Raw genomic sequence first — 27,938 nt, forward strand, 5'->3', positions numbered from 1 at the left:
TACACAGTATGTATATAATTCCTAAATTTTCTTTATGTGCACTAGCAAAAATAGGCAAAGAGAAGTTCTCTAAGGTTCAAGGATTCCTGGACTCTTGGTGCATAAAGCAGCTCTGCATGGGATTGTTCCCATGTTGCACTTACAATGTCTAGAGCAACAAGTCATTTTGTTCCTACTTTGACAGGTCTCCAAGTATAGCACTTTCTTTTTCTTATCACCAGTGAATAGAGCCAGTTGCTTAAATGGGCAAAAGCAGTTGTGTGGTTTGGACATCATTGGGGTAGGAACCTCAGTCTAAGACTGAGGAGCTGGGGCTGTATGTATAGTAGTCCAATTACATGGTTAATGATTTTGCTGTTCTTCTCTGTGGGATAAGAGCAGTAAAGAGAATAAAATTTCTGGTTTTCACCAAACAGATAATCGGAGGAATTTCTCATCCTGCTAGTGATATGATTCCGCTGTTCATTTGTTTTTAACAGAATCAGAGCAATTAAATGAAATTGTTTTGTCACAATTATTTGTAGTTGTGCCTTTTATGATTTCAGGTTTAAGGTATAAAACTGAGAACACATCTGCTTGAAATCAGGCAAGCAAGTATATGTGTGCAGAAATTAGGCTATATTCCTTTCCTCTCCTCCACTTGCATTTAGCTTAGCCTATTTACCATTTCCATTGAACTACAGACTGCAGGGTATCTTAATTCTTCCTCAACATTTCACATTCTAGTAAAGACTAGGGTGAGTTTTAATCTGAATAGATGCTGATAGTAATGTTCTTGGGTTTCTATAGTACTTTACATGGAGTGCTATTGGGGCCTTTATTCTCATTAAACTAAGTTTAAATATAGAAGCTGCAAAACAAAAGATATGAAAGCAGTTTCATCCAATATAAGGCTACCTGCCTCTGAAGCAGCCATTTAGAAAGCCCACATCATCAATATAAATCTAGATTTAGGATGGCTCAATTTCAGAAAGTAGAAAAAGGCAGGGCAGGATGACAGAAGAAATAGGATTGTAAATAGTTATTTGTGCTTTCTATACAAAGTGATGTGGCATCTGATGAAATATAAAACGGTAAAGACTTCCTTGGGTTGAGTTTGATTCCTGGTGACTTTATGGACTCTACATAGTTGGAAGTAGAGATTGTAAACTGAACTAACTCATTGGCAGCTAATTGAAAGAAAGTATATTCATTTCTAGAAAAAAAGAATTAACTGTTTCTGTTGATAAGTGTGTGCAGGGAGATCACGCAGTAGCTAAGAAAACAATTACAAGGACTATCAATCCTCATGCTTTAGGATATTTACTGAATACCAGCTCAGGTAAAGAATCACATTTCTTCTTTAAGTGTACACTTAAAGTCTGTCACTGAAATTATGTCCAGCATTGGCCACTGTTGGGAGTAAAGTAATAGTTTAGATGGACCAGTGATCTGTTTCTTCTAATATAAGCCTGGGAAGAAATTAGTACCCCTATTTTCTAATTTGTGTCTGTGAAAGAGAGTAATTTAGCACCCAGTATGAAAGACATTACCCTCCAGATTTACAGATTGCAACATTCCTATCTAATTGCCACAACCTATTGACTCCAGAGTGAAAAAAGAAAAAAAAAGCTTAGCACAAGTGAAACTACTTTCCCTTTTCAGAGGGATGTTAGAAGAATAGGGCTACCATATCTAGGTTGCAGAAATCCAGATGACAAAGCCAAGTGTGTGGTTATAAAAAACAGGCATAGTTTCAATTGTACTGTCGTGACCACTATTTTGACTATTTTAACCACACCCTGCAGACACCCCTGCCAGAGACCTTTTGTCCAATATGATATTCTCACAGTAACTAGCCTAACACCATTGAGAAGCCCACATGTAGGATGTGAGTACAACAGAATCATCCTACTTGTTCATCAGCAACTAGTATTAAGACATACAATTCTCGATTATTGGAAGTAATATATAGTCGTTAGTGTTCCATGGGCATTGGTAGCTTTATCCTTTGTCTTAGAGCTGGAAGGAATCTAGAGATGTTTCTGGTTAATGCTACCTATAATTACTTGCTTAGTTATCCTGCACAAGGGCATGAAATTCTATCTAGGCAATTGAACAGGAGAGGCTCCTCCAGTAGTTGGCTTGATTTCTATGATGACTGTGGAGGAAAGCAAACCACTTCTTCCAGAAGCCAGAATTGGGATGGAGACCAAATTCTTTGATAGCCCACGAGATGTTTGGGTAGCCTGGTGTTTTTTCAGATGTGTAACTTTTCTGTAGACAGCTACTTGAATGTTGAGACAAATAACTGGCTTCAGGGAAATCACAACCATTAGGGAACCTGGCTAAACAGGGAAAGAAGTCCAAAGTAGCCTAGACATCTAGGCAAACTTGCAGCAAACTGTGTTTGGGGCAAAATAGCAAGAGAGAAAACTTCAAAAACATTTAGCGCTAGAGTTCCAGATAAAGTTTGTGTAGCTAGAAGTTTTATGGCAAGAATCAACAAGTCTTTCACAGGCCAACCTTGCTAATTGCCCTCTCACATCAGCAGTCTCTGAACCCACCCATGTTCTTGCTTCCTTTAGCCAGTGGATGCTAGGTAGCCCTGCCAGGGAGTGCTTGTAGTATAGTCTTTCCCTCCCACCCACCCCCATGGCTTTTCAGAGGCTGATGTTTTTGAGGGCTAGGTAAAGAGGCCTCCTGCTCTGGATCAGGGTCCACTGGGTCCAAGTAAGAATGGTAGAGCTTGTTGCTGCTGCAGTGCCACTGCCAAGACCGGCCTCTGCTTTTTGGGAAGCCTCCATCTGGTCCTCTTCCTCATTTGAGGAGGACTGTTGAGACCTTGGCATGACAATAATTAAACAATGATATTCATTGCCCACAGGGTTTGTTGATGGCCACCTTAGACACTGTTTAAAGGTTATGAGACTCATTAATAAAAAAAAAAAAGACTGTCCAGTAGCTACTGGTCATGATGTTTATAAGCCACCTTCAGAATCAGAAGCGATATGTCTCTAAATTTTAATCCCTGCGGGTTTAGTGGAGAGTTTATTATTATTAAGGTTATTGTCATGAGCACTGATGGTGAGCAGGAGGGGGCCCCTATACAGGGGGGAAAACGCATGCGTAGTAGCGAGGAGTTGAACAGCCATTCAAAGAGACACAGAACAGACCCGGCTTGACTTTTGGGGTTTATCTGTCTGGGTTTTTCCCATGCTTCTTCAGTTTGTTAGGATTTTCTATCTAATGTAGCAGTAATAAAACACTAGAGACTTATTCCTCATCTCAGCATGGTTCCTGCCTGTTAGGACAGTTATTGTCTTCGTGTCTTGGTTGTAGACTTTCCATAGCTTACTGTCCAGCCTAGGGAGCCTAGATAGATCTTTCAGTTGGTCCAGCAGGACTTTCCTTATCTATTTTAGATGAATCTTTGCAGAAAAAATGAAGCATTGATAGAAGGACACAGTTTTTTTTTTTAAGTATATTTTAATCATCTTAATCAGGGATAAATTAGTGCAACAAATAAGAATTCGTCAGGAGAGAAGAAAATGTGATAGACTGGTAACTATGATCTTATATTTGGAAAAACTAAGAAAAGCAAATAAATACAAAGGTATACATTTGTACTAGTCGCTCTGAAGATAAAAGCAAATAAATACAAAGGTATACATTTGTACTAGTCGCTCTGAAGATATTGCCTATTATTTTTGTACAAAGTCAACCAAAACAAATGTGGACAACAGAGGAGGGGAAGGATAAGCAGTAATTAAAATACATGCTATTTGTTTTCCATGTAACCTGTTATGAAGGTTAACCAAAAAAAAAATGGATTCTGCTCATTTAACCTTGCTCTCTTGCAGTACATTGTAGCTGATATATTCAGAATGTAATGATAAAAATGGTGCATCTGTGTTTATGCGCTTGTGTGTGTGGGTGTGGAAGAGATACAGAAGGATTTATCTCATAGCTAAATCTGTATTTTTCTTGTTGAACATTTGATTTGCATTTATACTGGTTGATTGCATTTTACGCTAGTTGTATCAATATCCTTACTACCATCTTCATGAAAGCAATGATTTGGTTATTTTAGAGTGGCAGACAAAGTAATTCATGTAAACAGCTGATTCAGTGGTAAAACTCTTCCCAGATGATACCACTTTAGCCTGTATCTGAAGTATCCATAACTGAAACACCTTTCCATGGAATTATTTCTTTTATCTATAAATATGAATATTTTGTATACACAATTTTTTCTTTCTACATTTGAAGGAATATGCTGTCATGTGATTTTCTCACCTGAAGTCTAGTGGTACAGCCTAAGAGCAATTGTATTATCTAGGCTATTCTTTGTGCACTGAGTTGCTATGGTCTTATTGCTTACCTATTGTACACTCTGACAGTTTTTTTTTAAACAAAGATTGCCACTCTGCTAGAACTGAGGGTTAATTGTATTGTTTGAGATTTTTTTCCCTTGACTTTATTTCTTCCTTCCACCTGGTTTGAGTGTGTCAGCATGATGGTGATCCTACTGAACTGTGTCACACTTGGAATGTATCAGCCCTGTGATGATATGGATTGCCTCTCCAACAGATGTAAAATTTTGCAAGTAAGTAGCTCCCTTTCTATAATGGCAATATGTGACCTTCTGGTTGATATCTTGACATGTTCCAGCACTCCCAGTTGCCGTTATTAGGTGAATCCCGTGCAGTTGCAGCGTCCCATGGTCATGTGATCAACATTTGCAACCTCCTACCGGCTTCCCTCCTACTGTCCCTTTGCTTGTCGAAAGCTGGCAATCATGTGACCATGGGACACTGCGGCATTGTAATTGCAAGCCAGTCATTGAGTGCCCGAATTGCAATCACATGACCATAGGGACACTGCCATAGCCCAACTATGAGGACCTGTCATAAGTACCCCTCGTTCAGCACCATTGTGACCTCAAACAATTGCTGAAAGTGATTGTTCAAGGTTACAACTGATATAAAACTAATAAAAATATGTAAAGATTAGATGTCAGACTGCTAAAAGACAAAGATCTCAGCCAAGTGTATAAACACTTTTTGTTTGGGGACCAGGTAGACTTTTCTAGAAAGAGCATTCAGTGGAAGGATTGGTGCGACAGAATAGGCCCTTTCTCTGTTAGCCACCTGCAACAACTCTGTGGGTAGCAGTGCCTGTAAAAGGTCCTTCAAAGATTATCTTAATAATTTATTAAGAATATAGGAAAATCATGTCCATGCATGTCATATGCATATTCAAAAATTGTAGTTATAGCTCATTTAAATCTGCTTCTTTTTTTCTTATGGACATTTTAGGTGTTTGATGACTTCATCTTTATCTTCTTTGCTATGGAAATGGTGCTGAAGATGGTGGCCCTGGGGATATTTGGCAAGAAATGCTACCTTGGAGACACCTGGAACCGCCTGGATTTCTTCATTGTTATGGCTGGGTAGATGTTTTCTTTTTTTTTAACCTCCTCAGAAATACACAAATAGACTAATAGATACAGATTTGGGCACCGTCTCTAAACATAATTTGAACATAACTGTAAGGAATAGTTAAATTCTCTCATGTTAAAAATTAAAAAGTGAGTTGAAAGCACAGCCCCCATACATTGAAAGGTCAGTAGGGCTGTGTAGAAAACTTAGCACAAATGAAAAAGTTCATCAGCACATCATAGTCTTTCAGCCATATTTTCTTATTCATCTGTTGGGAAACATAATGGCCTTCCTTACATTGCTGGGGAAGGACAAACACTAAAGACTGGTGAATGTAAGTGGAAGTTGGTTATGGGGAGATTGTATTGCAATGTTCCTCTAAGTAGAGAACACATGGAAACATACTATAGCTTTAGAATTCCATACAGTATATATAGGTCCCCTTTGTACAAAATATGGGTACTTAGTAGAATCCCCTGCTTAGCACATGAAACTAAATTAAAATCTTCCTAGTGAGTATCTATCCAGTTTCTATTTTAATACTTTCACAGAAATGATGTCTACAATTTCCTTAAATAATTGGTACCAGTATCAAACTGTTTTTACCATTATGAAGTTTTTCCTAATATTCAGCTAAAACACCTTCCTGAAACTTCACCAGAGTGTGTCCTGCACTCTGAAACAACAAGAAACAGGTAATGAACCCATTCTGTGTGTTCATGTGTGTGTTATGAGCTGGCAGGAAGCTAATTTAAGCATCACTAGTGACCAGCTTTTTCCAAGGATTTACAAAGGCTGTTGTTCAGGCTGAATCTCCTGATCTGACCAATTGGGGGGTTCTTAGCCCATCTGCAAAAGGCTCCCCTTTTCAGCATGGGTTTAAGGGAACAAAACAGAAAGGGAGGTGCTTAGAAATCCCAAAATGCAGGACTTACCATCATTTTGAGAACAACCTGAAAACACAAGGGGATGATATGTAACTGTACAGTTCTGCACATGTGAAAAAATAATCCATATATATGTATGTATGTATGTAAACAATTTATTATGAGATGAGGAATATAAGAGAAACAAGAGAAGGCAACAATCACATAGACAGAATTCCAAAGAAAAACTAGTTATATATTGCCAGCTTAAATAATATCTTAAGATTCCAAACATGTTCAGACATTGCAAAAAAGCAGGTTTGAGGGAGATTATCTGGATCTTCTGTTTGGAAGTGGTTAGGCAGCTCCTTCTTGCTTGTTCTTCCTGTCAAGCAGTATCCTCCCAATTTTATAAAATGTTGAGGACAAGTGAAAAGCACCTTTTGGGACAGACTGTTGCTTTTCCCATTCAAGCAAATTGTTCCACCCATTATATAATATGACTCTGGCTGGCAAACCATAGAAATACCTGGTGGCTCAATCCATCTTCCCAATGACCATTTGCCTCAGTAATAAAGCATTGACTAATGTTTTCTCAATAATGCCACTGTACTGAAGCTTGTCAGCATAGGTGTCTATGTACCAGATGTTTGAAGTGGCACTGTTGTTCTATGCCAAAAGGTAGTGTGTGATGCAACGGAGAATAGAGTTACTTCGTATGATTTAGGAACTAAATGTCTATTAATGAATCTTAAAATTGGTTTGTCTTTTTTCACATCCATTTCACAAAGCTGACTTATATTCAGCTTTTGGTCAATTACAAACTCCTTTTTAAATATGCCATTACTATACCAGTTATCCCCTTGTACATTTGATTTCTTTTCCTAACTGAAGAACTCTGTATTTGTCTCTGTAAAATTCCACGATTCTTTTGAGCCCAGTTTGCTAATCTATCAAAATCATTTTGAATTTTGTGTCTATCCTCTAGAATATTAATAACCATCCAATTTAGTTTTGTATCATCAGCAAATCTGATAAGCAGCTGGTACAAGGCATAGAAACAGAGCTGAGTTTTCATGATCAGTGCTGTTCCTTTTTACAGAATTTTGGCATTAAGGGCATCTTTCTTATTAAAGGCAAAAGCATTGTGATTCTGTCTTTACTGTCTGATGGCACATCTAAGCACACCTCAGGGATTAGGTGACATTTAAGTGCTTTAACAGCAAAGTTGCTGTATTAAAGCTGCAGTATCCACTTCCTCTGTCTCACTGCAAGCTAAGCAAGGGGCACACAGGGATTTGCAAGTCAAATAACTGGTGCACTTTCACAGTTTACACTTGTGGTCACAATTTTACAGAATGGTTTCATTATAAAATGAACATTTGCCCTACCAACTCTTTTTCTCACTACAAAGAATAATCGTTTATCATTCTTATTTGGACTTTACAATCTGAACTGGCAACAGGTTCAAGCTTAATAAGTAGAAAAGAGCTTTTTAAAATGGTATTTTCTATAGCAAAGAATAGCAATACCATTTTCATGTTTGTATTCATTCCATTAAGTCCACACAGAATTGTCACTTGGCTTATTTTAGATCAGTGTAGATTCTTTATTGCCATCTAGAAGCTTTTATTGTCCTCATTGTTTAATCCAGCCAGAATGTTTACTGCTGGCCAATTTTAAATGTCATACTATCTAATTAATTATCTTGTGCAAATGAGAAAATTCTTTTCCCTTTGAGAGATGTGCCAGTCCTAGCTTTGAACCCTGTCATTTGTGTATGCGAGCATATATTTCCATCAGATTAAACAATAGAAAAAGAGAAGATGCTGATGCTAGGGAGAGTGGAAGGCAAAAGGAAGAGGGGCCAACCAAGGGCAAGATGGATGGATGATATTCTAGAGGTGACGGACTCGTCCCTGGGGGAGCTGGGGGTGTTGACGACCGACAGGAAGCTCTGGCGTGGGCTGGTCCATGAAGTCACGAAGAGTCGGAAGCGACTAAACGAATAAACAACAACAAACAATAGAAAATGCCTCAGTTATAACTAAGGGTATAAAGAGCATCACGGCTTCCTTTCCCCGCAGAACTCCCATATCCCCTAAAACAGGGACTCCATTACCATTGCTCACTCTCATCTAGGAGCGTCTCATAAAGTTCATTGGGAAAAATTATTTTGTGAAGGATCTATAGCTCAAATGCAAGCTGAGAGTAAAGGCAGTGGCAAGTAGCAGATTTATTTGCTGATTTCTTTTGGGGGAAATCATTATTACTATTATAACAATGTAGTATGTTGACCTTCAGAACAGAGTTTACAGCACAGCAGATTTACTGAGGAAGTTACTCAAAACATAACTCACACATAGTAACCTCAGTGTAACGTTCAATGTAAAACTTATGCATTATTTAAAATGTTCCGAGTCAAGTTCAGTATCTTTGACAGTTGCCAGAGCAAATGGATAGGTATGTGCACACCAATAGTTGACCCATATTCCAGAGCACAACTTGCTTCTTATGCCAGTTAGAGAGAGAGAAAAAGCTTTCCCCAGTAAATTGTGCCTGTCTACTCAAACCATTCAGTCTGCTGCTATCTCGCAGCAAGGAGGTACTTTAACATCCTTCTTCGACAAGACAGTTCCAAACTCAGCTGCCCTAACATCTTGCAGGAGAAGAGATGCATATGATCTTGCCACTGCACAATGGGAACAGTGCATAAATGTACCTGATTAGGTTGCAAACTGTAATGCCACCACAAAGAAATTATATTGTATGTTGGGGAAGGCTGTGCTGTGGATCTGCTCAGGTAGGTAAGGCAGCAAACACTCATGCTAGAGATTGCACTGACAGGGTCACAGTAAAAATGAAATTCTCAAAATACATTCTATTCATTGCAAAATGGTTTACATAGCAGCGAGAGAGAGAGAGAGAAACAAAGAACACCGAAATGAACTCACAGGCTGAGTTTAACAAACTGATTAAGCACTTTATAAATCCGACCAAACACCCAACATTTGGTCTATCCAAGCTTCTATTCAACTATAATACAATCCTCCCTTCACCACAATACTGTATGGTGGAGAAAGGAGGATTATATCCAGGTTTAATAGAAGTTGGATAGAACAAACTGCTTTTCAGGTTGGTGTTGATGTTTCCTTTCACTGCACTGATGGGAAGTGGTGTACATTTAGAATTTCTTCAAAAAGAACTCCCTTGCATGAAGTTCTGAGATTTCTGTCTTTTTAGTCCATCAACTGTACCTTACTTCTTTCTTCTACTTCCTGGCAAGCAGCTCATGGGAATTCCCATTTAATGTCACTATATTCCTTGAGTGTAGTAAGGTAGTTATCCTTGATATGTAGCCTGGAGTAGGAATACTCCTTTATTTTTATAACAGCTTTCAGAAATCTATAAGGAACAGTTAATTGTCTAGAATTAAGAAAAATCAGGAAGGAAAATATAGATTTCCTTAAGGACCCTTTCCCATTCTTTTTATAAGTGAAATATTGTTGGGAGCTAATGTGGTCACATGTTGTATGTAAATACTGCACAGTCAGGGCAGGATCTACACTAGGAGAAGGTAAAGAACCTCCATGATGACATTTGTTCCAATTTAGTCAGTTGTCACATCATGATGATTACAGTAATGCACTACAAAACGAATGTGTTTGTACTGCACATTGTATTGCACATGTGGGGGAGATAGGAGGTATTACCAAGTTCATGTGTTTTACAACCTGTAACGCTAAGATTCTGATTTCTACTTGGTTTTTTTTTTTGTCTGTGTGTCCATTAATTGTATTTATTTCTCCATAAGTGCTAAGGAATGGAACTCAGTGCAAACATCATTTTTTCTTTGTCCCCATCTTTGCACTATTTGATCTACAATGATAAATAGATTAATAAATAAATAAGCACTTGTCCTTTTTTTAATTAACTGTTTGCTATTTCTTATTCTGCTTGGTAAAAGGATTCCTTCTCCTTCTCCTTTCCTTTCCCTTTCATAAGCATAATGTAAGCAGGCTCTGGGTATTTCCACATTACTGCAGTGTTTACTCCTTAGTCCTTCAAAGCAGTTTGAGAGTAACCCACAACTGCTTTCATTGCTGCTAGCTTTGAAATACAGGGAGCATGTTGAGATCACCATGAGTCCTTCAGTCTAGCACATGTCATTCAGTCAGCACCCCAGCCCTGGGCAAATGCAGGTCCCTGCTCAACACAAAAAGAAGAAAAATTAAATTGTTAGAATCCTTAGCTTTCAATACATCTTATGTGTAGCTGTGTGGTCATTTGCTGAAAAAATAAGATTTTTGGCACAAGGATAAAGCTTTCCGACTGTGGAGTTGCTATTCTTCTGTGAAACCATCATTTTCCCTTCCTATAAATGCCCATAGCATGCTGTGACAATAGAATGACACCATGATTTAACAGTTGCAACTGGGGGTTTCCAGTGTAGGAGCTTAGCATCCCATTCATGGAGCCTAGTGTGAGCACTTATTTCCTATTTCCCCAAATCCAGAAATGAGATGTTTAGCCTCCATGTTGCTATTTAAGTGACTGAATGCCCCGGGGGGTAGGGAGTCACCACTGAATTAAGGGAGACTTCTCATAATATGAGCAATCATGTAACCATGGCAGTCCTTCCTTCACCCTTCTAGAGAGTCCTGTGCTGAAAGTGCAGCAGAAGGAGAGACATGGCTTCTACTGATTTAGCGGAGCATCTAAAAGTTGCTGATAGATGCCAGGAGGTGGCAGGTTGAGGCAGATTTCCCACCAATGAGACAATGAGCTTTTCAGAACAATAGCTGATACCAGCTTTAGCAATGATTTTGCTGAACCACTGCAGAGCTGGCAAAACCCTGATTCAGGATTCCAAATGAGCAAGAACAGAGAGGCCTGGAGCTGATTTCAAAGTGACACAAAGTCCTTAGGTGGAGGAGCCTTATATCTGTCTGTCTGTCCACTGTCCACATTTAGGAACTATTCCACCAGTACGAGTTACAATTCCAGAAGACTGAAACACATCTGCAGTCGGTAATGCATTGGAAATGCAGTCATCCCAAAGAGGGCTCATAAAAGTGAAGTCTGATAGAAACGTAATAGGCTATAAATACTATGAAACAAGCAAATATTCTGTTCTCCATGGGGAATAGAATATGGAGAGGAAATACTGTCAGGGTTGGGGGATGTGTTGTGGGTCTCATGAGTGAATCAGATGTCATAGAAATTTCTCTCCAGATGATTCTGATCATGTAGAAAAAGGCCACCTAATTGGCCCCCCATTTATGACTGCCTCATTCCATGGATAGGCAATTTCTGAGGAGCTGCATACTGCAACCTAGCCTCCTAACTTCTGAGAGCTGCGGAGGATATCCAAAGATGCTCTGACATCTCTAGAAAGGATATGGCTGAAATTTTTGGCCTTTTTTCCCATTGAGATGAGGTTTTAGGGTGGGGGTGGGAGTGAGAGGCCTCAGGGACAGCAAAAATAGCTCTAACAAATATTATGCTAAAGCTTCCACTGTGATTCAAAAACCTGCATCTTTCTTTGATTATAATGTGAGCATCTACTAGAAAAATTAAGCAAAAAAAGGAAAATAGTAATTTGTAAACTCCCAGACATTATAGTCCCCATTCTGGGGTAATAAGATAAGGTAGGCTATAAATCTTCAGTCAAATGACATTAGTGCCTGCACAGTAGCAGGCATGCCTATTTTGTTTACTCAAGTATATATCTTCCCTTATCTTCCCCCATTTGCAAATTCCAAGAATTACAATTTTCCTTAAGTAAATTCCACTGTCTGCTTCTTGCCCTCCTCACCTTCACTTCCTGGGCAATTTAGCTGTTTCGGGAGGAAGACTCCACTGTCACCAAAAAATGTACAGTTGCCATAGCAATGAGAATTGTCATCACTATATCTTTATTCCCTCCTCTCCTTCCCAGATTAAGGAGTGACTTTTAAAATAAAAGTCTGCAAATCAATACTTTCTTTTTTGCTGTCTCCCTTAAGAAGTCCCAAAACAAAAGCATATTTTTTGCTGGGCTAAATAAAACATGCAAGCACACAAAGAAGCAATATCTCTGCTCCGCTGAATTCCCATTTCTTTAGCATCTCTCTAGTTAGATTAGACAGCAGGTAGCCAGGTGTCTAATGTGGCCAGTGTTTGGCAGCTGTTGTTCAAGCACAAGGCTGTTCTCCTTTGTGTGCAGCAGGGGATGTCCACAAGGGATGGTAAAAAAAAGGAAAGAAAAAAGAAATCAAGATGGCAGCTGTAATGATGCAACCAAAGCTCCACCTATTTTTCATGTGTGCACATAAAAAATGGGCAGAGTTTCTTCCTTTCTTTTTTTTTCTAGGTTATTTATTTATTTAAAACATTTATACAGCCACCCAGCTCAGCCAAGGTGACTCTGGGAGGCTTACAGAAAAGGCAACAAAACCTAACAAAAATAATACCAAACCACAATACAGAAACCAATAAACAATAATGAAACAATAAAACAATAACATTGCGATGCAGACAGAAATAACACCCTCATGTAACTCGGGCTCACAACCCAAAGACCCTGGGAATAAGCCAAGTCTTGATGGCCTTACTGAAGGCCAGCGGGGTTAGTTCCAACCAATTGTCAGGAAGAAAGTCATTCCATATTTCCTCTTTATCCTCATTCCTGGAAACGTGGCTCACGCAGCCTTGTTATTATTTATTAAATATATACACTGCCCATCTCACTAAAAAGGTGAGTGAGTGGGATTGGTTCTCCCAGGTATCTTCATAAAGGCTTCAGCATCCAAGGGTCTCTAACTTTTATACCCAACAGAGTGGTAGAATTTGTTTTATAACCGACTCTAACCCTACCCCAATCCTGAAGAGAACAGCAGATTTTCTCTGAGGAGACTTAAAAATGGGCAGAGTTCCAATTGCACAATTGTGGCTGCTGCCTTGACTTTTTTTCCATACGCTGTGGACCCCCCTGGTTTGGGGTTGTGAATACAGTTGTCTTTTAAAGAAATGACCTGCATTGGAGTATATCCGCTGAACCAATTTTAACTTAAAGAGCTTCTTTTCACAAAGTAGTTGAGAAGTAAGACTTCAACATTTAAAATTAAGTGTACTAAATCTTAAGCATTTAAGATTAAGTGTACTAAATTGCTTGTCAGTTTTGTAATGGTAGGCCTGTGATTAAGGGGTCGAGGAGAGTGAGAAAGTCAATGCTTTGGAAAAATATATGAGTTCCAATTTCTTTTCCATCTGACTTCATTTGGTTTGCTGCTTAAATCTGTTCTCCCATCATGATTATGAGTATTTATTGGGAATTTTAGATTCTGGACCTAATGATCTTATTCTTGACTTAATGCTTCTTCTTTGTAAAAGTATGACTTTATTACTTCAACATACAGTAAGTAGACCCGTAGCTTTTGGAAGACTTCCAGGGTATATGGCTAAGTGAAATCCAGGACCTCCTTCCCAAAGTCCTCTCTAACAGCAGTACCTCACATGGTGTCTGGTACAAGATAATGTATAGCAATGCCAATATGGAATTTACACTGCCCGCATTGAGTCACCAGCTGTCAGTGTGCATAACCTGAATTCAGCTGAACATCACCTAAAGATCATATTATGTTTCTTTCCCTGTCTGCTTCAATGGGCATATGGCTGCCTCACTGAGCATATGAGATAAAATAAAATGTGAAAATATTTTTCAGATCAGAAGAAGTAATATTTTATTTATTCTGGTATCTGTGCCATATGTGCCAACTTTGGAAAATTTAGAATAGGAATACTCATTAAACTTGAAAATGAGTTTCTAGTCTTAGTTTCCTCTTCTTCAAACACAATAAAAAATAAGTTCAGAAAACAAGAACATATTTTTAATTGCAAATCATATTTCAAATCATATCCCTAAGTGAATGTTAAAAGCAAGAGATTTTTCACTGCCTTTTTATACAGCAAAACTGTAGATTAGAGGGGTGTTTTTGCCTTGTTTAATGGAAAGAGTTAATTGAGACAAAAACAGTTCCTAGATCTGATAAACTAGAATCTAGTTTTCATGATCAGCAGATGAAGTAACATACCTATTTTTAGACTGAACCATTTCAAATTACAGAAGAAAGGTCATATAATGGAATTTTTTCATTGAATTTATGAAAAGAAACATAGATTAAAGAGAATTATTTTAACCTTTTTTAAAATTAAATCTCATTTTTCTTCCCAGGTAATATGGAAGGAATGAAGTAAGATTGATCATACGAGCCTTCTCTGCAACATATAGACATACAGACATACTCATCACATTATCGCTTTTTGGCATAAGCAAAGGACAAAAGATGTGTAAGAAATAACCAAAGAAAGTAAAGCCATGAGATAAGGAAAGAAAAAATAGCTCAATCAGGGTTACCCCAATACTATTCACTATACCTCACTATATCTTTCTGCTCTTGCACACCATCCTTCCACCAAATCCATATGTTAATTCTTGAAATGTTTCACCTGTTTTTTTGAGGATCTCATCAGTTCCATTCAATCGTGTTTTTCTCAGTCTTCCTCTTCTAATCAAACCATTCACTCTTCTTTCATGTATTTGTTTTACAAATTCATTCTGTCTGTATGATCAAACAGTCTCAATGTATTGATCACTCACTTTGGTATTTAATACAGATTCAATCTAACAATCATTCATTCTTGATCCTATCTCATTGGATAAGATCTCTCTCTCTCTCTCTCTCTCTCTCTCTCTCGTTCTCTCTCTCTCTCTCTCTCTCTCTCTCTCTCATCTCTCTCTCGTTCTCGTTCTCTCTCTCTCTCTCTCTCTCTCTCTCTCTCTCTCTCATCTCTCTCTCGTTCTCTCTCTCTCTCTCTCTCTCGTTCTCTCTCTCTCTCTCTCTCTCTCTCTCTCTCTCATCTCTCTCTCGTTCTCTCTCTCGCTCTTGCTCTCGATCCTATCCTTCTTGTTTTACCAGTACTTTCTTAAGTACTCCATTTCCACTCCACTGAATTTACTTCTATATTTCTCTTGACAAATGCAGCTCTCACTGCCATATAACAAAGTAGGCAGAAGGCCAACAATATCCACAGGGGGCATCAGAAGATGGTGGTCACAAATAGTGGTCACAGTCACACAATTGAAACCCCACCTCTTTGTATACACATGTACAAAAGAAGTGGAGCTTCATTCCAAGTTTATGACCACCATCTTTTCTGATGTACCCTGCAGACTCCCACTCCCAAAGGCTGCTCTTTTCCTTTTTTTTGACAAACATTCATTTTTTGCAACAGACCACATGCCACCCACCATCTTTCTACCAGCATTTGCATATCTTAAAACATCTCCATCCATTTTCCCATATTTCGTAAATATTTTATCAAGGCATACAAATTCATTTACTTGCTGTGGGCTTTTTGCCATTTATGCATTACTTGCAGTCATTCACTCCACTTTCCCTGTCAACCCTTGGTCTTTGATATATTTATTTTCAAATTCAATGTATATGCTTAACATTCAGTGCAAATTATTTGGATTCTCAGCCAACAACATGGCATCATCATTTGCATACAAAAATGCGGGTGCATCAGTAACATAACTTTATTATTTCTTAGTATTTTATTTATTCTCATACGTGCTTTCTATCCATCATATACATCGATTATCACATTCAGCAACTACCTGTCAACTTCTTGTTTGTGCTAAACATTCCGCATTCACTTCGTCATAATCTTTCTCAAAATTCAACAAACACGTGATAAACTTTCTTTCTAACATTCATACGTTTCTCAGTGATCTGTTGAAGAGCAAAAGTCTGGTCTGCATATACGTGCATAGTATAAAGCTGCACTGTACTTCTCAGGTTTTGCTCTGTTTGTATGAATGAGGCCTAGATTTAAATTACTGCCACATCTGTTTTCAGCAAAGATCTTAGACTGGCATTACTTACCATGGTTGAGACACAGCAATTTTCCTAATAAACTCAAAGCTTGCAGGAAAACTGAAACACAGTTCAGCTCTTTAGCATTTTATTTTAAATGATAATAATATTGTTATCAAACTGACTTATGCAAGCAGGGTTAAAAGAATAAAACTGGAAAGGAAGGCCATCTGCCAGATCTGGAGGATCTAGTTGTAGAATACTATAACTGGCTAAGCCTAGCGGTTTCGTGTCATGAATTTTGTGAACATAGCTTTACTGGGGGTACAGGGAGTAGCATTTACCATAAATATTCTGTAACAACTAATCAAGACTTCAAAAATGCTGCCCAATAATCAGTCAAAAATAGTGAACTAGAATTGAAAAGGAATTGTACTTGCCAACCTTATGAGTTCAGACTCCTTTCAAATGTAGACCATGTTCAGACTGCTAAATGATAGCTGATAATTTCAGTAACCCATTTCCTGTTAATGTTTGGGGTTCAGAAGTAATCTATTTTTAATTAAAGTCCATACAGAATATGGTACGCCCTTCTTTCTTCATTCACCAGGACACGTGATTCTGAACCTCTTACTGACAGCTTATAGGCACTTCTGACATTGGTCAGCCTTCACCCTTCTTGCTCTCTGCCTGCAAGACAGTATAACATAGGTGATCATAGCTTATAATTTAAGTTTCTATATAATTGCATCCAATTTTATACATGTTTTATCCGCTTTACCAACCTGCCCCCTTTGTTTTCTTTCTTTGACTGTTGTCTCTTTTTCAGTTCCAAGCTTTTATCAGTGATCCGTGTTATTTAAAATGCTAAAAAAATGTTTTATAAGGGAATATGAAAGCAACTATAATAAAGCAGCACTGTTCTAGGGAACAGTCTTGCCAGAATTAAGACCTATAAGCTCAGATTCTTCAGTCTATCCAAAGAGATATAAAATGGCTTGTTATGGTCAGATATTGAGTAGGTAATGTTTTCTTTAAATAGTAGTGCATATAAGGAACTCCATGTTAACCTATCTAAAGAAATACATAATGGATTTAAAAAGCCTATAATCTACAGGATAATATGTTTTCACAGTTGCGAGAAAGCAAATGAAAAATAGAAGGAAAACGATAAAAAAAATAATCCTAGTTTGATTTGTGGTATGTATACCTATTGATCTAGCATATTTCTTCTTAGCATACTTCTTCTCAGACTTATCCTCTCTGGCCCCCTGCCTAGACAACCCCCCCTCTGTAATTGTGACTGCACATGGGGTCATAGTTCATCCATATGTATGTGCAACATAGTAATCCTTTTTCATAAGAGGGAATTGTTTCAACTTAATATTACATTGATATATTGTACCCCTAAAAATTAAGTCTGAGAAATTATACTCCTGGAGCTAGGCTGAACAAGAATACTTTCAGTAGTGAACAACCATGTTTAACTTGCCCTAGCCAAAGATTTCTAAATAGCCTCTGACCAGGTATGGTATTGGGGGTTCAATGGAGAATAATTTATGAAAAGAAATCTGCAGGTTCATTAATTGATTCACCCCTTTGATTTAGATTCTGTGCTGTCTGCAGAGTTTCAGATTCAAAATGAGTTGCAGTTCACAGCTGTTTTACCCACCTCAATTGGATTGTGTTAATTCATTTCATGTTTCTTCAGGGTGGGGGTCAAAATCTTTTTGATGGAACTGTTCTCTGAAAGCCTTGTTGAGAAATTTTGGGCAATCCAAAACGGCAGGTTCCATTAAAAATGCTGCTTTCTTTTCCACTCATAGGGAGAGACCATTATACTGGAACAACAGCTCATTATCTATCAAAAAGCAGACTTATTTACAGAGTGAATGAGCTGTTCTTCCAAAATGCTCAAAAAAAAAAAAAAGCTAGCAGTGACCAAAGTAATTATGCCTCTCTGTTCCACCCTATTTTTAAACCTGACATACTAATGTCTTTGCATTAGAAGAGTAGGTTAGAAAAGGTTATGCATATAAAGAAATACTAAGAAACCTTTTCATCATCCTGCGTTCTTTCTTGCACACTGCAAAATCCCAAAGAAGTGTTATTGGAAAGAAGACACAAAAGTTAAAAGATGTCCCATTCTTTTTTTCTTTGGTTGGTTGGTTGGTTGGTTGGAGGGAGAGGGGTCGGTGACTAACAATCCAAATCTAGGTTTGTCTAATCTAAGGCAACTAAATTGTCTTAGAACTGATGACTAGAAGGCAGGAGATAAAGGGCTGTTAGAATAAATACCCCACTACCTGCTAGGAATAGCATCCTAACAAGGGGAGGACAACCTAGATCTTTTCTATTTCTTTTTCTTGTACGTAAGAGGAAATAAACTCTTCTGGCTAAATTCACTTTTCAGACTAAGCCCTAATGTGCTTTATTTGTCTTTGGCTTAGTATGATATATGAACCTCCATTCTATGTTTTGTAAATCATGGTTTATACTTAGTGTTGCGTATCAATCAAGCTATTAAGATTTGTTTAACAAGCTGTGGTTAAAGCCAGTGATGGCTTAGTAGCCTTCCAAGTAAGCATTTATGAACTTGCAATCTCAGCCAGTTGGAAAACAAGGCTTTTCTAAATGCCAAAATAAAGATTTAAGATCAAGGCTCCTGAAGATGGATTTTCAGTGACAAAAGCATATATATTCCCGACTTTGTTTAACTTCCAAAATAACTTAGACTCCTGACTTGCTTTTTTGCCTTTTAAAAATCTGACTGAAATCAGAATTCTCAGCCTCTCTGGATACACCGTGTAATCTACACTAAGTTGTCACTTGACATGTCTGCTGCTTATGCCTCCACACATTAGCTTCAAAAACACCCCTAAATTTCTTAATAGAACCTGACATTTGGGAGAAATCTAAATGTAAAAGTGGTGTGAATGCTTTGGAATGGGTGTCATATATCTGGGTCACTTTCATAAAGCTTTTGCCAGAAGAGAAATAAATTCCCGATTAAATCAAGAATAACTTAATTAAGCTATTTGCCATTTGGGGGTGTTGAGTTTCTCAGCTCTGAAACTAAAGTAACTGTGTAATTAGTAATTAATTTTTTTACTCCCAGAAGATATATCTTCTTTAGTGCTAGGAGAGAAAATAGAGTAAAAAACCCCAAATCTCACTTGACAGAAAGAAAATAGGAAGGACCAAAATTACATCCTGTCTCCTTGTTCTGATGTCTTCAGAGAGCTGAGGAGAGAGAGTAGAAGGGAAGCTGCTGCAAGCCCAGTGATTAGACTGTTCCACCAAGAATATTTTGGTAACCCTTAGTTAAACAGAACATTAATGAGTGAGAGCAGAGTTAGGCAGCTGAGGTAGCTGACCTGAAAAAATAAGTTTGTAGTGGGACAGAAGGAGATTTGGACAGAACAGAAGTGTGCTGTACCTGTCAAGTATACATGGGGAGGTCAATGGGGAAAAGTTCATGAAAACTTTAATATGATCATCATGCCAGTTCTCCATATGACCTGGTGAAGATCAAAGATCGAAAGAATTGGAATGGCCACTGAGCTGAATGACTAGTGGGATTTGTGAAGAATTGGGAAGGGCATTAGAAGGTATTTTGGCTGTTATCTCTTTACTTTGTGGTACATATGTATTTTTTTCTCTCTTTCTCCCCCTCATTCTCTCCCAACACATACATACAGATATGCAAACCTACATTCACATACAAAACTAATTTGCGCATCAGACTGATTCATAACTGACTAAGACTGATGATGCATCTGAACCTGGAACATGACTTGTACCTAAAGCTGTGTATCTCTGAATCTGAACAATGAGGGTTAATCTCTAGTTAACTCTCCTTTCTGGCGTCACAATGGAGCTGTTCCAGCCTCAGCTACTTCACTGCCCTCTTTTTTTCTCCCTATAATTCTGCATGGGTTGAAACAAGGATATAAAAAACGGTGAGGGGAGTTCAAACTTCAGTGGCTCCAATCACAGTCAAACTCCTGTAGGCTTTTTTTAAAAAAAAATGAAAATCAGAATATACTAGCTAAAATAGAAGGTGATTGGTGAAATGTGGCTGGCCATGATTTTTGAGTCATCTGGTATTTAAAGATAGTAAGTTTAATCTATGGCTAGTTACAGACTCTGTTGAGCAAATACTGTATACCCACAGAAAACTCCCACAAATGTAATTATTCCAGTTTGATAGCCATTTTGTGTCATGTCTACTGGAGGGGGGGGGGGAGAACTTCAACACTACTTTATTTTAGAGCACAATGGTATTATATACCAATACAGATTCCATCTAAGATGGATTGCAGTAATGCATGCAATCTACTAGAATCTCAGCATATAATGGGTAAAGCTATCAATTTAAAATATATATATTATGTGTCATTGCAAAAAAAAAAAAAGGTCTAGATTATTAAAGCTCGTTTGCAGAAAAGTGTATGGTGGGGTTCTTGTATTGAAATCAGTATTAAGGAAAGTTGTATAAAAAACTATATTATGGAAAGTTGTAGGTAACTATGCATATTTTATTTTTATATGAGAATATTTTAATAAAATGATTAATAAATAAAATAATTAGTACAAGAGAACAATGAGTGAATACAGGTGACAGGGTTCCAGGCCAAATTTGGATTAAGAATATTAGAATAGCCCGGTAAGCTTCTACATACCTAAATAAGCAGACAACAAAACTTTTAATATAAGTCTAAATAGCTGGGAGCCAAGGAGCCATTAATGATGGTGTTTTTAACAAGGACTTGGTGGGGCTTTTTCCTGTTCATCTTCTAATCCAATTCCTAGAATTATTTTATGAGTAAATGGATTGATCTATCATCTTGCTTTCGATGGCCTTTGCCACTTTAGCCTTGCCAGATGTGCACTTTTCACAGCAAGGTCGGCTGATGTATGTCTTGGATGATACTTGCTATCCACTTAAATAATTTAGTGGCTTGTTTGCTTTTTGCCCTGCCTTCCCATGTTTCAGTGTATCATTGCTGTTAGTACTAATAGGATACATTAACCAGACAATAATTGAGTCTCAAGAAACTGGCAGGCTAGGAGGTTTAAGTGATTTCAATTTGACTTTTATTGGAACAGCCATCAGAAATACTTGTAGGACCTCAGTGTAAGGTGACAGTTTTTCTTCCATGGATAAGAGATTTTCTGAATTTGGGATATTGACTAAAATGAGAGAGCATGATGATATCCAAGGCCAGTATGCACAGCTTCTCTCCTTAGAGTCACCAAGCATTAAACAACTGCACTGAAGTGGTTTTGTGCTGGCAGGAAAAATAAAACCCTGCAACACATATGGCTGTATTAATGTGATTATTATTCTATTAGTTTCCTATAACCTCCCCAACTGAATATACTCTGGCTGGGAAATAGGTTTGGGAATTATGAGAGTAATAATACCCAGTCTTAATGTCTCCAGAAGTAAGCTAAATAGAGAATTTTACATAAAAGTTTCAATAAATGATGCCCATATTTCATTATAATCCTCCATGTGTAGTCTACATCTGTAAGCAACTTGTTCATAAGTTACAAGTAACATCAGGTCTTCAGTCTATTGAATAATTGGTGCCATAAATTTATCTTTCCATATTGACAAACAAGTCTCTTAGCAAAAGGTAGGATGCTGTCCTGACAGGCAGGAACCACGCTGAGACGAGGAATAGGTCTCTAGTGTTTTATTACTGCTACAGTAGACAGAAAATCCTAACAAACTGAAGAAGTGTGAGAAAACCCATACAGATAAACCTCAAAAGGTGTTCTGGGTGGGTCTGTTCTGTGTCTCTTTGAATGACAGCTCAAATTCTCTCTACTACGCATGCGTTTTCCCCCCTGGATAGGGGCCCCCTCCTGCTCACTATCAGTGCTCTTGACAGATGCAGAGAATCCACTTCTGTTGCCTAGCCACGTAGATGGGCATCCAAAAAATATTAAATCCTGATTTTTTTTCTTAGAATGTAAACATTTTAGGACATCACAACAAGCATATGTTTGAATGGAGCATTATTCTCATTGCAAATTCAACAACACAATGATTTACTCATTCCTTTTCTGAATGAGGTCCAATACATCTGAAATTCCCTATTCCATTCAGTACTTAAAATTTGCATATCAAATTGATGTGTGGACTAGTATTTATAAAAACTGTGGAATTTTTAGTATGAGAAAATGTCATGAGTACTGATGGTGAGCAGGAGGGGGCCCCTATCCAGGGGGAAAATGCATACGTAGTTTAGAGACTTTGAGCTGTCATTCAAAGAAACCCAGAAAAGACCCGCCTTGACTTTCGGGGTTTGTCTGTCTGGGTTTTCCCACGCTTCTTCAGTTTGGTAGGATTTTCTGTCTACGGTAGCAGTAATAAAACACTAGAGACTTCTTCCTTGTCTTGGCGTGGTTCTTGCTTAGTCAGGACAGAAAAAAGGTTAAAAAGCAATTTTCCAGAAAATACCGCAATGTTTGAATGAATGTAATAATGACAGGAGTTATGTCTAATCTATATATTTTTAATCCAAAACAGTCTAGTTAACTAAAGGTGTTATGTATAAATATTCTAAAAGGGCACATTTAGTATCTTAGTTTGCAGTCAACATAATACAGATAACTAATAGTCACATGGTCTGAAAAATATTAATATAATTTTTTTTTCTTCCCTCCATTCTCACATGTTAAAACCCAGGATACTAATAAAACTAAATGCAGGGAAATTCAGGAGCAGCAGCTCCTAACATTAGATATGGTGATAGCCACCAATCTGACTGATTGATTAATTGATTATGTGCCATCAGGTCAGTGTCAACTCTTAGTGACCACATACATTTCCTCCCTGACAATCTGTCCCTAACCTGGTCTTTCAGGTTGTTGTCTTTATATATCTCTATCTCTGTCTTTATCTTATCTATGAAGATAAAAACTAATACAAACTAATATAAAGTAAGAAAGAAAAAAGAAAAAGAAGGAAATCAAAGAGAAAGCTAAAAGTGCAAGAAAGAGAGAAAAAGTAAAAGAAAGATAGAAAAGAAAGAAAAAAGATACAAAGAAGCGGCTTCCAATCTTCTTTACAGCAGTTGTAAGTCCAATTATAAATTTACCTCTTTCTCTAAAGTTACATCATGACTCTCTTCTTTCTACAGTCTATTCTGTCTAATCATCAGAACCATAAATCTTAAGTTCATTTTTTTCCTGTTTTATGCAAAAAGTCCATAAGGGGTTTCCAGTCAGCAATTGTTCTTAAGAAGAATTTAAAAGCAACCTGAGAATGGATGCTGACATCTTCCATCCTCCTGCCTTTTTGTAATGATTGTAATGAGCAACAAAATGATTCCTACCCCCCCCCCACTTCCTGTTTTCTATAATCTGGAATCAGGGAAATGATTTAATGCCTCTGAATTCATGCCTGTATAATAAATAAGTGCATGCTTTCTATCATTTTGAAAAGCCATCAAAGTTGTAGCCTGCCAGGCTTGTATGAATTAATGCCTGTAGGTGCTTGTGAGTCCCTATTTCAAATATGCTTGCAGTCTGTTCTGTGTGATAAAGGGGGCAGAGCCCGTATTCTCTTGATGCATACTAACTCAAGTCAGGCTATGAAATCATTGATCAGCAGTACATGGCACAAGTGATCAGGACAGTCATTTTGCTAACTCAAGGCTTCTAGCCTAACTCAGAAGAATATCCTGGATTATCACTGAAGAATAGATGGAAATAAGATGAGGAAAGCAGGCTGAGCATAGGTCTGGAATTTTTTCCAACCCCTTATTATTAGCAATCCCACTCCAGGTCACATGACCAGGGAGGAGGTGGGAAAACAGCTTAAGAATGGAGCATCTGGAAGTACTCCAAGCCACTCCCATAGGAACATTTTCTGAATCATTTTTCTCCATAGCCTCCAATTAGATGTGTCCCAACTTCAAACCATCTTTCATTTGATGGCTTCTCTCACACACCAAATTTGGTCCCATTCTGCTCTGGTTTGGGAGGGTTATTCTGCTGATAGACAGACAGACAGACAGACAGAATCATGAGTCTCTCTACACAGTTTCTTTCCAATATCAGTTGGACTGGAAAGAATAAAAAGAGCCAGGGAGGAGAGCAAAGATAATAAGTCAGGACTAAGCCAAGAAAAATAGTGTAGAAGTTTTATGGGAGAAATTGAACAGCAACAGAAGAGGCAGAAATACAGAAAGAAAACCAGAATGACAACAGGCATCAGTCAGGACTGGAATTAGTAGCTAAAAACCTGTAAGGGACTGAAAAAGACAGTATCACAAACTGAGAGGAACAACAGTATCGGAATATTGTTGAGCAAGTAGTTTATTGAACCTGAGTGTAAAAACAAGTCCTGTAATTCATTATTCCCCACCTTTTCTTTGCTTGAGCTACTCCAGCTTTCCCTGTTCAGCCTCAAAACAGCTGTTTTGGGCATTCCAGGCTCAAATCAAAACCTTCATCCATTTTGAGATCAGAATGTTCTGAGTGTTCGCACTGTTCTGAGCATCACAGTTGGACTTTTGTGTTGAGGCTGCAGCTGGGTTTTTTTCCCCCTAGACTGCCAGTTTGTTTGCTTAGGCTGAATGAGATGAAGCAGGGTGGGAGGTAGGATGCTGGAGCAAAACCGCATCAGCCACGGGTCACTGAAGGGCCACTCTATACCTCTAGTTTGCCGCTGCTGGAGAGGACCTTCCTGTGACTAAAATGATTGCAGCTGGGCTGATGCTGATGGAGCTTGATGTATATATGTGTTTGCCCACCTGAAAAGACTCCCACACATGCTAATCCTATTTTAAATAATCTCTTGTTTATAATTTTTAAGCTTCAATTTTAGTTTTAAAGTAGTGTGATGATACCAGTTGAAAGGGAGCACATGAGAGAGGGATTTCCCCCATTCCCTCCCCTCCCCTGCTTTTAATTCATCCCTTTTAAAGTTTAAGCAAGATGTGCTGCTTGTGGTTGGAGACTGGAATGCCAAAGTTGGAAATTTCAAGAAGGAATATGTAGTTGGAATATATGGCCTATATATTCTCCAGCTCAGTGTATATCTAGTGTAATTATGGCAGGGTTGCTCTGAATCTTGTTTCATGCATCCTGGATTAACTAACCTTTTCTGTAACAATCCTGTTCTTTCCTCTGTGTTCCAAGGTCTATTCAACATTCCATCACAAAAATGGACTTTAGTAACATGGCCACTTCCATGGTATCAGTGGTGCCATTAGCTGGTACTGTAGTGGGTGAGATCAAGGCAGGGCCATTGCTGGAGGAAGGGATCTTCCTTTGGTATAAGCAAAGGAGATAGTGATAACACTAACCTTTTGCCCAATCAATCTATTCCCCTTCCCTCTGCAACACAGAGGATGATGATGCATCAGGAAGAGGAGGAGCTGCCCCCTCTTGAATATGAGACCACAGCTGATGGCAACCTCAAAGAACCAGCAGGTAATTCACAAAGTAGCTATGCTATGGGCCAAAGGATATTATAATAGGGCAGCATTTCAAGCTGCAGTATGAAGATCCATGGTAGATAGTATGTAACTGCTCCAAGGCTTGTGTCTGAAAGGGGAAGGACACTAAAGGTCTTTTGACTTCTAGGATGCTTAAGTACCCATTTTAGGCATCATCCAACTGTCCTTATTACTGCAGACAGCAGTAGGCAATCCATACTACTGACTGTCAGCAAGGCATCTGCTCCTAATCAGTGCAAAGTGTGATATTGGGACTGTGCAAACTATTGACCCCAACACAAATGTTTGGCTCATCAGGGTGCAAATATCATCTCTCTCCTAACCACAGTAGGAATCAGGCTAAGCTTAAAGCTTAAAAAGAGGGATCAGCTGCTCCAGGTAACTGTTGTAGGATCCAGGCATGAGTGGATGTTGCATCACATCTTTCTCAGCCTGTGAGATCTAACACACTGTGTTTTTTTAGTTTTCAGTGAGGAGTAGAACTGCTTATGTTCATATCTCTGAGATTTGAGACCAGGGTTATTAGGTCAATAAGTTGTTTCTAGAAAGGCTGAATTCCTAGTATCCCTGGTTTTAACCGTAAACTACTATCATTTGTGTCCACTTTTTTCTATAGGTAATTTCTTACTTCTTTAGTGGGTCCAGCATCTTTTTTGACCAAAGCTTTCTTCCACATTTCAATTATTGGGTTATTTTGAATAAGTTGGACTAAATCATTTCTTTGCTCTAAGATTGGAAGCAAGTATTTGTTTGCAGACTTGCTTTTGGACCACCCTCCTGTCTACTACAAGTTGCCCTCTCATACTGTCTCTTTCCAGATATTTGGTGAGGACCTGGGCCCTCCTGATCTGAGTGGGTTGCTTGAATGTATCATCCAATGGAAATATGTAATTATTTCAGAATGGTACATTATGCAGTCTTTGGCAAATTCTGATGGAAGAAATTAAGAAATTATTTTATGTGCTGAAGTTTCTCAAGATAATTCAGTAGGTATATTTCCATAAAAAGAAGCAGGCCTGATATGGGTTATTATCTTACAAACAAATAGTTATCATGATCCAAAGAAAATGTAGCTGTCAGTGAGAAATGCTGCATGCATGAAATTACCCTATAAGCTCTGTGCTCAAATCCCATCACAGTTTTCTTCTCCACTTTTAAGAGTGGTTTAGCTTCTTAATCCGTTCATGTATTGACTTGCTCAAAGAGTAGATTAACTGTCAGTGAGCTGTGTTTGCAAATGGGGAGGTAGTACCATCCCCCTCTAATGCAGATGAGAGCAATGAGGTAAACAGCTCCTTCCTTGCTAGAATCATAATATTGGAAGGGCCATTTAGGCCATTAAGTCTAATCTCATTACAAAAATCCAAATGAAAGCATCCCATACAGGTGGCTGTCTAGACTCTGCTTGAAAACATCCAGTGAAGGTAAGCCCATCACCTCTCCAACTAAGTGATTCCATTATTGAACTGCTCTTACAGTTAGGAAGATTTTTCTAACGTTCATTCAAACTCTGCCTTCTTGTACCTTAAATTTTAGTTCTGGAGTGAGAGAAAACTAGTCTTGACCTTTTCCTATGTGACAGACATGCCACAAGCACTGCAGGTTACAGCCTATATTTAACTTTCTCTGGGGTACAATGCAAATAGAAAAACATATTTTGTTTCACATTGTTTTGTTTATTAAAATATATGGTCATAGACCAAACATGCAGAAGTTAAAACATTACACTGATTCAATTTAAACAAGATTTTAAAACAACCTTGTGATGACTGCCTACTCAGCTTACCATTACATTCAATTCATACGTGATAAAGTAGAAATCTCTTTAATGGAGTGTAGTGTGCATTACAGAGAAAAAGTTGCGAATAGAAGTTCCCGTGCTTTCCCCAAGTTAAACAGCCCAATTAATTCAACCCCCTCCTCCTTCTTTGGTATGCAGCCCTCCTTCTCGTGCCAGTTCATTCAGTTCTGTGCAGATGTCTGCAATGGCTCTGCTGGTTGACCTTGAATGCCAGAGATAGTCCAAACAAGATGCTTTCACACTCCTGGCTTGTCCCTCTCCCACTTCTACTGACTTGCAAGTCTCAACCCTTGTTGATTCCATTCATGCATGCGAGTCAGATCAGATGTTCTGGGAACAATTAATCTGGGAGCATGACAAACCTATTCATGCCTGCACAAGATACACCTAGGAAAAAATCAGGTTCAAAAACTTCTAATTGACTTAGCAATGGTACAAAATTTGGCTACAATTCTTGAGGCTACCTGAACCTGGTCATTTGGCAGGTAATGCATGGTTGCCAT

At 38.2% G+C, this 27,938-nt stretch overlaps 1 protein-coding gene across 1 annotated transcript in view; it reads left to right on the forward strand.

Moving 5' to 3' along the window:
• The window catches only part of CACNA1I (calcium voltage-gated channel subunit alpha1 I), a 346,803-nt gene that overhangs the window by 177,572 nt on the left and 141,293 nt on the right, over positions 1-27,938 (forward strand). The window contains exons 2-3 of the mRNA XM_063309585.1: positions 4,477-4,588; positions 5,301-5,434. Coding sequence (XP_063165655.1) covers positions 4,477-4,588; positions 5,301-5,434 — 246 coding nt within the window. The remainder of the gene's footprint in view (positions 1-4,476; positions 4,589-5,300; positions 5,435-27,938) is intronic.

This window comes from Candoia aspera, chromosome 7 (genome assembly GCF_035149785.1).
Source record: "Candoia aspera isolate rCanAsp1 chromosome 7, rCanAsp1.hap2, whole genome shotgun sequence".
In the NCBI taxonomy this organism is placed as follows: domain Eukaryota; kingdom Metazoa; phylum Chordata; class Lepidosauria; order Squamata; family Boidae; genus Candoia; species Candoia aspera.